At 36.8% G+C, this 12,822-nt stretch overlaps 1 protein-coding gene and 1 long non-coding RNA gene across 3 annotated transcripts in view; one reads left to right on the forward strand and one right to left on the reverse strand.

Moving 5' to 3' along the window:
• The first annotated feature begins 272 nt into the window (after positions 1 to 272).
• Positions 273 to 12,822, forward strand: part of LOC125645631 (uncharacterized) — a 25,197-nt gene continuing 12,647 nt past the window's right edge. Inside the window, exons 1-5 of one of the 2 annotated variants that reach the window (XM_048871264.2) lie at positions 273 to 373; positions 4,058 to 4,171; positions 8,525 to 8,672; positions 9,102 to 9,389; positions 11,161 to 12,822. The exon at positions 11,161 to 12,822 is cut by the window's right edge and continues 302 nt beyond it. In XM_048871264.2, the coding sequence (XP_048727221.2) occupies positions 4,100 to 4,171; positions 8,525 to 8,672; positions 9,102 to 9,389; positions 11,161 to 12,822 (2,170 nt within the window). In that variant the 5' untranslated portion in view covers positions 273 to 373; positions 4,058 to 4,099. The remainder of the gene's footprint in view (positions 374 to 4,057; positions 4,172 to 8,524; positions 8,673 to 9,101; positions 9,390 to 11,160) is intronic. The other variant, XM_048871265.2, reaches the window with a different exon arrangement.
• LOC125645646 (uncharacterized) lies at positions 5,307 to 6,010 on the reverse strand. The gene is made up of 2 exons (XR_007359404.2): positions 5,670 to 6,010; positions 5,307 to 5,459 (listed from the first exon to the last, which is right to left on the reverse strand). It is a non-coding gene; the product is annotated as an uncharacterized LOC125645646 (long non-coding RNA).

Genomic DNA, 12,822 nt, shown 5'->3' on the forward strand with positions numbered 1-12,822 from the left:
AGGGCCTACATTTACATGTACTTCTTCCAGTTCAGAATCGCCCAACATTTCTAAAAATATGGATGTAAAATGCATTCAAAAGAGACTGCGGATCAAATGATGCCAGTAAATTTTCTATGAGTAGGCTTAATTACTTATTAAAAAGCATGGACTCTTCAAAGTCTGAGAGGGTTTTCTTCGTCGACCAGGGGAGAGCAAACCAACTAAACTGGAATATTTAGCATGACCTATTATTGCGGGTATTTTACGCCTTTTTGAACGATTTAGATTTTATACTGTGTTATTTCCGTTGGAGAATATGGCGACGCGGGTACAGTGCACAGGTTGTGCATAACTAAATCCATTTATTGTATGGCCAAATTGAATCAATGAGGTATGTTACAATGAATGTGAATTGGTAAAGAATATCTTCTATATATTTCGTTGAAAATGCTCGCAAACTTCCTCGCACATAGTCAATATTTTAAAACTATCAATAGTCACGTGACTTCGAAGTTTTGCGGGACGCATAGATCGGAATGTTATTGATAGTGGCGGATCAACGTGCATGCATAACAAATACGAAGATCGAAGAGAACCTGAAAGAAATACAATTTTAAGTACTCTCTATGAATCACAAATATTTAGTTACTGTTTAAGATGATTTCAAAATGTGTCTGATAGATTAATAGTATATCAATATTAACTCTTCCCATTTACATGTATATAAATTACTAACTACTTCATACCTCCCTTCTTTAATTTGTCTTTACCCTTGAAGACGCACAGCCTAGTTTCTTTTCACCCCTGGCATGACAGCATGTAGTGCAGGGGAGGTCAACAGATCCAACTAGTATAGGATAGGAGAAAATCTATGGCTGGACAGGGAATCGAACCCTGGACCCCTGCATTACTAGTCATGTGCTCTAGCTAACCACTGAGCTATCCTTTATCTAACAATAGTTCTACAATACCACTAAAACCAGTAAAACCACTTGCACACATGATAACTCAGAAATATTAACCACTCGCACCATTAGAAACTCGCACCCAAACACAAACCATACTGACCGTTCACACTCCTCTCTCCACCAATGAATGGGATGGAATGGCTTACATAATGATAAATTGATGAATGATAATGAATATCAATATATTAAACATGTAATAATCCATCCAGTGACAACACATGACAGCAATATCTGGTCACTGGCAACAAATCCAGTCTCTCCAGTGTACATTTTTTTAAAAATGATATAAAGTCTTTGTTGATGTTTCCTGTGAAATTTAAAGTATTTAAGATTACTCTTTGTATTTTAGAAAGAAAAAAAGTCTATGTCAGGCATTGTTATATTTTGTACAGTTTACTAATCTCGGCTGAGTTTCAGCTTGGCTGAATATTTTTACTGACGCCTTTACCAAATCAGAGCAGCCCTTCATAATTCATGTCCGGAAATTTACTTTCATCTTCGGCCAGTTCTAGCAATTAATGTGCTCTTAGGTGACATTGCTGTTCGCTTCAAATAAGTAAGTTAAATATTAAACCAACTCTGTTTATATCATTATTTATGCTGTATTACTTACCATCTAAGTATGTAAATTCAATAAAATGAACTATCTCTTAGAGACTAAATTTTCCGTTCAAATGATTGATTTCCATGACACAGTATTTTATCTCCTGAAACTGAAGAGTTCCTATAGTTTGTTTTTTGAATTAGTGATGTACAAGTAGGTATATGGAGATACTATATATCAGTAATTTAATAAAACAGCCTATAGGAACTCTTTAATTTCAGGAGATAAAATATTTGTGCCATGGAAGTCTTCATTTGAATGGAAAATATAAAAACAGTTTTTATTTTGGGATTTTCATACCTATATACAGTAAGCAATGCAAAATTAATAGTGATATAGAGTTATACTTTCTGTCAAATCTCAACCGAGATTACACAGTTTAGGCAACAACAACAAAAAAATAGGCGTCTTGGGGGGGAAATAGGATCAAGGGTAGGCAATTTTTTTTTTTATTATTGTTTTTTATTCAGTAAATATTTGCCTTGTATCACTGGGGAAGAAACTTGTACATGATTCATACGTTTGTGAGTACCGGTACTGACATGTAGCATCAAGTGTTCAATATTGGGTGAAATACTAAAATAAACCAAAAAATTACATTTAGACAACTGATTTTACCCTATGTAATACTTGATTGCATGTATATCTGTGTTAATCTACTTGCAGCAAGCAGGCATGACACCATTCTGAAAATTTCTGATGATTTGAATATATTTAGCCTTAACTTATTAGTTGGGGTTTTTTTTATTTGAGAAACAAAGTGTACGTATGTACGTAAGTTAAGGACTGGAATTTATCAAGAAAATAAGGGTTGGAAGAAAAATTTAGGGTCAGTCAGGTATCCGGAAACACACCTTTTTAGCTCACCTGAACCGAAGGTTCAAGTGAGCTTTTCTGATCGCTTTTTGTCCGTCGTCTGTCCGTCCGTCTGTCTGTTAAACTTTTCACATTTTCGACTTCTTCTCCAGAACCACTGGGCCAATTTCAACCAAACATGGCCAAAAGCATCCTTGGGTGAAGGGCTTTCAAGTTTGTTCAAATGAAGGGCCATGTCCCTTTCAAAGGGGAGATAATCACAAAAATGCAAAAAATAGGGTGGGGTCATTTAAAAATCTTCTTCTCAAGAACCACTGGGCCAGAAGAGCTGAAATTTACCTGAAAGCTTCCTGACATATTGCAGATCCAAGTTTGTTCAAATCATGGCCCCCGGTGGTAGGATGGGGCCACAAGGGGGGATCAAAGTTTTACTTACAAATATATAGGAAAATCTCAAGAACCACTGAGTCAGAAAAGCTGATTTTTACATGAAAACTTTCTGACATAGTGCAGATTCAAGTTTGTTCAAATCATGGCCCCCGGGGATAGGATGGGGCCCCAAGGGGGGGGGGGATCAAAGTTTTACACACAAATATATAGGGAAAAACTTTAAAAATCTTCTTCTCAAGAACCACTAACCCAGAAAAGCTGAGATTTACATGAAAGCTTCCTGACATAATGCAGATTCAAGTTTGTTCAAATCATGGGCTCCGGGGGTTGGATATCTGGGGCCACAAGGGGGATCAAAGTTTTACATACAAATATATAGTTAAAATCTTTTTCTCAAGAACCACTGAGCCAGAAAAGCTGATTTTTACATGAAAACTTTCTGACATAGTGCAGATTCAAGTTTGTTCAAATCATGGCCCCCGGGGGTAGGATGGGGCCACAAGGGGGGATCAAAGTTTTACATACAAATATATCGGGGAAAACTTTAAAAATCTTCTTCTCAAGAACCACTAAGCCAGAAAAGCTGAGATTTACATGAAAGCTTCCTGACATAATACAGATTCAAGTTTGTTCAAATCATGGGCTCCAGGGGTTGGATGGGGCCACAATAGGGGATCAAAGTTTTACATACAAATATATAGGAAAAATCTTCTCAACAACTACTGAGCCAGAAAAGCTGATTTTTACATGAAAACTTTCTGACATAGTGCAGATTCAAGTTTGTTCAAATCATGGCCCCCGGGGGTAGAATGGGGCCACAAGGGGGGATCAAAGTTTTACATACAAATATATAGTTAAAATCTTTTTCTCAATAACCACTGAGTCAGAAAAGCTGATATTTACAAGAAAACTTTCTGACATAGTGCAGATTCAAGTTTGTTCAAATCATGGCCCCCGGGCGGTAGGATGGGGCCACAAGTGGGGGGGGGGGGTCAAAGTTTTACATACAAATATAGGAAAAAGCTTTAAAAATCTTCTTCTCAAGAACCATTGGGCCAAAGAAGTTGACATTTACATGAAAGCTTTCTGACATAGTGTAGATTCAAGTTTGCAAAGGGTAGTTTGGGCCATAATAGGGACTAAGGTTTTACATGCAAATATATATGGAAAGTCTTCAGATATGGGCCAAGGTGACTCAGGTGAGCGATGTGGCCCATGGGCCTCTTGTTTTTCTTCTTCTTTTTTTTTGGCCGTACGTATGAGTATGCCATTGAAGTATTTGTGTTGTAATTTTCAGAGATTTCAGCTGTTGAGAAGTTGGCACCTTAATGTGACAACCATGAGTAAGGAATTTAACCAGAAAAAAATTCATACAGTGGATCCAGTTTGGAGAAGACAAGCTGAAAAACTGGTTTGTAGATTGATTTATTAGTTCATGTGAGTTCTGCCAATTAACAGGGCTCGAAACTAACATGCCTCCATCAGTCTGTGACTGATAAAAATCACGACGGATACATGGACTTGTTTACCACTGATAGATTTATTTCAAAAATAGAAGAAGAAAATCTCTCTGCGAAGTGTTTAAAATGATTTTAAAATCCAAAGGCAGAACGATCGACTTAAAATTTGTTCTGATTTGCGAATTCTGTTTTCTGGAAAGTCCCAAGCCTATGTAGAATCATTCAGTCTGTGTCATTAAAGTGTTTTGCGATACATACGGTAATAACGATGTAAATTTAAGAGCTACTGAAACAGCGATGAAATCGAGGTGCCATGTGACTTTAGGAAATATGTTTGTTTTACGTTTCCTGGAGAATAATTTTCACTCCTGTGGTGACACGAGACCTCCAATATTTGAAGGTCATATCCTAAAGATCCGTGATTCTTGTTTCTAAATGCAGAGCATTTGGCGAAGGAGAGATCACCACTTATATTTACATCTTAGGTTTGACGCGGCCATCAGGGCGTGAACGGGGTATGAAGCGAACACTCTACCACAGTGCTGTGCTACCGTGACCGGCCTACAAAATACGCTAGTCCGGCCTAACTGACTGTGTGAAAAGTTAGTTTCTACCACTGATTAACATCCATCTATCTTTCTTAACATTTCGCATCTTTGATTTCTTCTTCAGACAATTGGCTAATTCTGACCAATCTTAGCACAAGTATCTGTTACTTACTTACTTAGGCCTGTCGTTCCGTGAGGAACATAGGCCATCAACGACAGTCCTCCAACGAACACGATTCTGGGCTGTTTTTGCGGCGTCGTGCCAGGTATCTGTAGGTGAAGGAAATTCAAGTTGTGTTTTTTTCAAATGAAGGTTCATGTCAATGCCCGGGGAGGTTATCTGAAAACCACTCAACCAGAAAAGTCAAAACTTCTTTGTAGAGTATATACAAGCTAGTTCAAACCATCACTCTTTGGATTAGGGCAGGATCATAACAGGTCTTTGATTTTTATATATATTGGGAAATTTTTAATTTACATGGGATATAGGTCACAAACTACCAGGAAATGGAGGAAAATTCGCCTTCAGAAGCCCATGTTTTAATTTTCAGATTTTATTACCATGGCAACCAATTTTCAAAAATAATGTATATGGTTCTTGAAAGTACACATGTGAAAGATTTTAAAGGTCCATCATGACATCTGATGCTAGCCTGGAAATGGGTCGAGATACACTCAGGCACCTGCCATCCTGGAAGTAAAAAAGCAACAAAAATGAGGAAAATATACCCATTTTCAACCCATCCTAATTCAAAAACAAAAATTTTCCCAGTATAATGACAGATATCAAACTTTCAGCAAAATTCCTAACCTTTCCAACAAGGTCAAATTTGCAATAGGGTCCTTGATTCCTTTTCGAGATATTTTACATCAAAGATGCAGCATGCTCTTTTCAACTTACCGTTTAAAGTGAAAGTAGAATTGCCCGCCTAGAAGTCAAACTCTCATACATCTCACAGTCACAGTTTCGAATCCCATAAAAAGGCACTGGATCAATGTAGAATGGTCACCTCCCTATATTAATACAGATATCAATAACAATGAAACTATTTAAATTCTATAAAATACTCTTTTAACATATTTACATTTTAACCCTGGTCACTTTAGCTTCATATTGGCAATTCGCCAGGTATATTGAGACTATAGAGCAAATATTTAATATCTGTAAAAATCTTCTTCTCAATAACAGCAGTGCTATGGTTAGTCATATTGATAGGCAAGCATCTAGTTAGGAGGGTGGAGCCATATAGGAGATAAAAGTTTTACAAGGGAAGATGGGGAAACTTTTGTAAAAATCTTCATCTCAATAACAGCAGACTGCCATGATGAATCATGAAAATGCAGGCATTTACAGGTATTTCAAATTCAAGGGCATGTCCTCCATGTTAACTGCATGCTATGTACAATATTGTATTATATATTACGAATTACTTCTCTACAATACACATGTTGTATTTATTTGAGAATAAATAATTTTGTTGTTGTTGTTGTTCACTTCAAGGGCCGCAGGGGTAGGTTAGGGCCACAGAAAGAGATCAAAGTTTTATATAGGAATATCCAGGTAATTAATGAAAATCTTTTCAAGATTATAGCAGGGCCACACTTAATCTTATGGAAAAATTTTTTTATGTTTATGTGACTATAGTTGGGGGGGGGGGGCATATTGTTTTTGTCCTGTCCTGCCTACCCAAAACCATATTACTTGAATGGCAAGTGAGAGGGCTCTCATATATGCATTCCTTGTAAGGCCAATTCAACTTAATTAGTATAGATTATCATCCAGGGTCACCAAAAAGTATGGGGCGGGTGGGAGGATTTTATTTTTTAATTTTTATTTTCTGAGAAAACAAGTTTTTGTAAACAGAAGTGCATCATTTATTGCCAGATGGATATCAATCTATGCTTATTTCACAGACAAATTCCAGGTTAAGCTTTAATTTCAAACACAAAAAGATACCAAACTTCTTATGAAGAACATTAATCCCTTCCTTTCATTTACGCCCGTAAGAACGTGAGAAAGTAAGAAAACCATATTTATTTTCTTCACGTGGCTTTTCATGTTGCTATACCGGAAATATAAACAAGAAGTGTAAATACTGGAGTCGGACATGAAATTTTTCCGAAAATCACAAGTTTCGCAAAATTAAAAAATTCCTGGCGGGCCAATTTTAGAGGGGCGGGCAGGGATGATAATCTATCAGTTAAGTTGAATTGGCCTAACAAGAATTTTTTATGACACCAACGTTTTTAACTTTGTGACCTTGACCTTAGAGTTTGACCTACTTTTAAGAAAACCTTACCTATTCAATTTCTCCTGAACTATTTAAGGTAGAACTTTCATGTAATGTATATAGATTTTTTATGACAAGACCTTTCATTTTACATGATCTTTGACCTTATGAACTTGATTCCAGAACAGCAAGGTGATGCCACATACGAATATGACTTGCATAACATTGCATAACCTTGCAAGTCATATTCGTATACATGTGGCATCACCATGTTTTGTGAATTCAAAGTTTGGTTATATTGTGACCCTTTGGGGCTAGGTTGAGGCCACAATATGGGGTCAAAAATTTTCATGGGAATAAAGATTGAACAAAAAATTCTTTTAAAAATCACAACAGTTGAACAACAGCAGGGCCTCAGGTGAGCGATGTGGCTCATGGGCCTCTTGTTTGATAGAGATAAATGTAAGGGGCTTGAGTGTTCTATTAATAGTAATTGGTATAATACTATAGGGTGTTAGGAATAGCTTTGAGTGTTATCTAATACGCCAGTTTTGAGATAAGAGCTCTCCTGTGTAGGAGGTACATTTAGTAGAATTTTGAGGGCCTAAGTGGGACAGAGTGAACCTTCTGTCAGTGAGGAAGACGATAAAATGTATTAAAAGCGGCTTCTTTTTAAATATGTAAATATTGGAAACACAAAATACTATTGAAAGAAATGTTTTACTAAAGCAGAAACATAAAAACAATGTCATATTTGAAAGTAATATCCAGGATATGATACCTACGACCAATAAAATTACGTGATATAATAAGAATTCCATGTATCTAATTACTCCCTGAATACTTATCACTTACTTAGTTTGTGTATCAGTTGAATTTGGGTGATGAAACAGCGTATGAGAGACTTAATGAGTACATTCACTTATGCAGTGATGAATATTCGTCCCACTCCCGCATGTAAACAAATTGTTTTGCGCCTTACTATGCATGAAAGTTCTTCAAAGGGAAATAACTCGAGCGTATCTCAAAACCGGCGTATTACAAATTCTTGGCAATTGATTAAGTGGCCATAAGTGCAATTATGATGGATTTTAGAAGATGCTTGCTCTATATTCACTACTCCGTATTACATGTAGTTTTGAAATACCCAATGTGTACTTGGTATGTCATTATGAGTCATACAGGATGTTTGAATATTTGCTACATATAAATACAAGTTATATTAACATTAATGTTCATTTTTACTTATAATAGCCTTGAATATATGGTATCTTACAAATTTAATCATAGAACACAACACACACACATACTAGTATGGTATTGTCCAGAGCAGATGCAGTCATGCTTGACAGTAAAATTGCTGAGCCTGATCTCTCTATAGCAGATCCAAAGCTGACTCAAATTTTGATGGTGTGGACTTGTGGTCTACTCTCTGCATCTACTAGGTTGTGTCTGATTGAGACTGTATAAACCAAACTTTTCTGAACATACCATTCTAAGAGCACCGTTTCACAATCCCTTGCAGTGCAGTGACTTCCAGCTGGCTAATGGAGAGATGATCATCGTAGCATACCAACCACAAAAACAACTGTTTGCATGTTGTACTGCCAACGCAAGAGAACACATGCTGAAAAATTTCAAGACCTTCAAGGAATGCTTGCAGTTTTCGCAAAGTAAGTAACAAAGAGAGTCAGATAGGTAATGTGAAGAAAGGGAAATAAGTCATTCAGCATTGTAAACTATGAAAGTTCAGCGATATACTGTTACATCAATATCGATACATACCAGTGTATCCATTAATATCTTATACAGTAGGTGCTCGACAGGGAGTTGGATAATAAACAAGATTGACATACATTAAATATGATGGTTTATAAAACATGTGAGATCAAGTCTGCTTGGAAAAGCAACATATGTAGAACATTTTGACTGGCAAACCAGTAGTAAAAATGCTCTGCTTGATGCAATATCAGTCCGAGTGGCCCCATCTCAGTCTTCGGACTTCAGGCTGGTATAAGGCTACTCGGGCACACTTTGATATGGATTTTAGCATGTAATATTCTATATGCACGGTATTTACATTTTAAAGAATTTTGTTTCAGAAGAAACTCCTGTTGTTAAGCAAGCTGTTGATGTAACACAGGTTGGGAGGTGCTGTCTTTGTTTTGCAATGTCTGGGAAAAGGGAAATGAAAGCATGTAAAAGAGAGGATGCTGAGTTTGTGTTGGACATGGAAGTACCAACAGACTCCAGGATGTGTGTAGACTGCTTTAACAATGTACATAAATATCATGACTTCAAGAAAAAGGTTGTTGAAAAACTGCGCCTTCAAAACCTGAAATTGAAAGAGAACTCATTTGGACTTGTTTTAGACAAGGAAATGGACACAGGTCAGTTCAAATTTAAACTGCTTAAAATATATGCCATTGTTACATGCAAAACAAGTGAAAGGTTATATTGTAGCAAGTCTGGCGTTCATATAGTCTGTACTTCACATTGTGTTTGTTTTATTTTATAGTGACGACTTGGAAACGACTAACAACACTATGATTAGAGACTTGAAAATGAACTCCATAGAAATGAAAATGAGATTAACAACATACTACGAATTTATTACCAGGATAACAATAACAAATACACACTCCTAAAGCCTAGAATTTAGCCTATAAACTATTAAGGAAATTCTCCCAACCCAAATATAAAATAATATAATGAATTAGTAAATAAAAAGGGGCAAAATGTAGTGGCAAAACAGATGAACAAAACATGATTCCAGTATGGAAGGAGAAGTGTAGCTAGCAAGGTCAGCTGTCTCGCTTCGATGAATGTTTCGCCTCAGGGCTTTATACAGTAACTGGGATAATAGAAATTGTCATTAAAATTACTGGCGTAAAGATAAAGTGGACATTGCCAAATACAACAGGTGAATTATTTTCATCGTGATTGAAGTTAAAAAGTAAAACCGGAACTACCACATTATAGCCTATATAAATTATTACTATGCTATGAGTAGCTCCAATGTTTATTAATTTCAGTCAGTTAGTGACACAACAAACAATGCAGGAAATGGATACGACCAGCAATTTTCAGCTGTCGGACTGATGACAATAGCTATTTTAGATGGCAGTTCAGCCCTCTGATCCATATACACAACACGTTAAGCACAGAAATAGTGGTCTCCGTGAAACAAAAGAATGATCAAGCCTAATTTTAATGATTTCACATGCAGTGTAATTTGTCAAAACACATGAGGCATTGGGTGGTTATGTCAATCAATATTTATCTCCTTGTTTTTCACCTTGACTGACAAGTGACAGCAATTCTTTCAACCTTGACCAGGTTAATTTTAGAATAGGGCTTAAAATCTCAGGCTTTAAATAACTTTGCATATATATTTATAAAGCAGTAAAAAAAATACTGAATTCCTGCAATCAATTTCTGCATTGACTTGCCTAAAAAGGAAACACTCTAAATGCATACAGTAATTCATTTGGTAGACACTTTTATACTTTTATTTGTAAATCATTGTACATTTAGTTGCTTTTAGAAATTCTCTTTGATGTAATTTAAAAATTCATAAAGAATCTAATATCATATGAAACTTAACATACATGTACCCATATACTAAACATTTGTAGTCGAATGATGTTTACACCATTTTCATTCAGATTTCACAAATGAAATGTATAATGTTTTGCAGTAAATATGACTGTAAGCTGCAGGCATATTCCATGATGGGCATTTATAGTGCCAAGAAAGCAAATGCAGTTGCAGAAGTTTATATCGTATTCACTAAAAAATGAAATTTATTACTTATATTTGCAAGCTTACCCTCCCTAAAAAAAACATTTTGAGAAAGAGAGAGAAAGAAACTAAGCACAGTACTGATCCTGAAAACAAAACTTTAAAGCCTGACTGTGTACATAGGACCAGTCAAAAGAAGTTAATTCTTGTGGAAAATAAATAAAGATTATAGGGCTCACAGCGGGTGTGACCGGTCGACAGGGGATGCTTACTCCTCCTAGGCACCTGATCCCACCTCTGGTGTGTCCAGGGGTCCGTGTTTGCCCAACTATCTATTTTGTATTGCTTATAAGAGTTATGAGATTGATCACTGTTTGTTATCTTCACCTTTCATTAGCCAAACTGTGTGATTTTTAGCAGATTCAAAGAAAACAGACCCTGGAACCATTCCTGAAAGTCCAAAGAGCAGCAACACAGCACAAGAAACACAGAAAATCCATAATACGAGGGGGAGAAAACTCACTACCTCAGCAAAGCCTGTCAGTCCAAAGAAATTCATCACACAAACTTCAAAAGCTAGGACTGCTCAAAGTATTGAGAATGTGAATGCTGTGAAAGACCACAAATATGTGAAAAAAATTCACAAAGAAGAAATGACGTGTAGTTTTGGTATAGATGATACAGAAGAACCGGATCCCAGTGAGCATCAGAAGAAGAAATCGGGTACAAAACACACTACAAAGGCAAAACACAAGAATGTTGCCAGTGCACTTCTAGCACAGTCCTTGAAACAGATTTCTTCTCAGGAAATTGCAACTAAGGAAAAGAAAACAGATTCACAGCAAGGAACACTTTCAAAACGGATTCTGACAAAGGTTCCCCCAATTTTATCCAAGAAACATGCAAACAAGACGTCTGCCAAATCAGAGACGGCTCCACTGCACATGTCATCAGAGAATGTAAACCAGATAAGAGAGACAGCTTCCAAAAGCAAGTCTCTTAAAACAGAAACGGTGTCTACAGTTGCATTGTCAGAAAGTATGTTCCAGTTGCAAACAAGCACAGCTTCTTCCAGTGTTGTTACACCCATCATTATCTCTAGTACAGAGGCAACAATTATCCAAAACTCTGGATTGTGTAAAAGTGGGACAGCACAAACTTTGACAACACCCACATTTGTGGGCCCAGTGTCTAGTTCACGTGTGTCTCATGGTAAAATGGAGAAGTCGGGCAATCAAGTCCAAACAAAGGTGGATGGTCAGGTTGATGCTCCTCCAAATGTGAATTTGATGCTTGTTGGAACTCCCAACAGGTACTGCCTTATTCAGCAGCCAACAGACACAAACACTGTTCAGTTAGTAGCAAATCAGCTACCTGTCCCACAAACTAATTTGTTGCTTACTTCAAATCCACTGCTAGCAGGAGTGACTACAAATTCCTCAATGACACAATCTGGAATAGTTTTAATGACTCCAAGTCAGGCTAGCTTGCATACTCCATATACATGTACCACTACATCCACTGCATTGAAAAGGATTTTACCAGCAGCTCCACCAGCAACACAGAACAAAAATCCTGACACTAGTCACACTACACAGATAGGCACAGCTTCACAAATGGAAACTCCTGTCGTGTCAAGTCATGCAGAATTGTCGTTACCCATCTCGACACCTTCCACCACTCTGCCTAAGGTATTTATTCTTGCAGCACCCAACTCAATGTCCTCTATGCTAAAAGCAAATAGAACTGGGTTTATTGTTCCAGTGTCAACCACTCCAAATTCTACAATGACAGGAATTACTTCAAAAGCCCCATGTATTGATACAGTGACCTCCCCTGATGATCATAAAACGGAGGAAAATCCAGCATCTCAGCTTTTGCTTTCATTTATCAAAAAAGAATTGCAAACACCTGCTATAGAAGACAAGAAGAGTAACATTACAGATGATAAAGTTAGTAACAGTAAAGAAGAAGTTCGGGATAAAAACTTGCCCGAGTCCGGAAATACTGAAAAGCTTTTGGTTCCACCAAAACAAGATGAAAAATCTAAATCAGAAACAAAAGATTCTTTAGTGAAGA

This window comes from Ostrea edulis, chromosome 6, assembly GCF_947568905.1.
Source record: "Ostrea edulis chromosome 6, xbOstEdul1.1, whole genome shotgun sequence".
NCBI classification, from domain to species: Eukaryota; Metazoa; Mollusca; class Bivalvia; order Ostreida; family Ostreidae; genus Ostrea; species Ostrea edulis.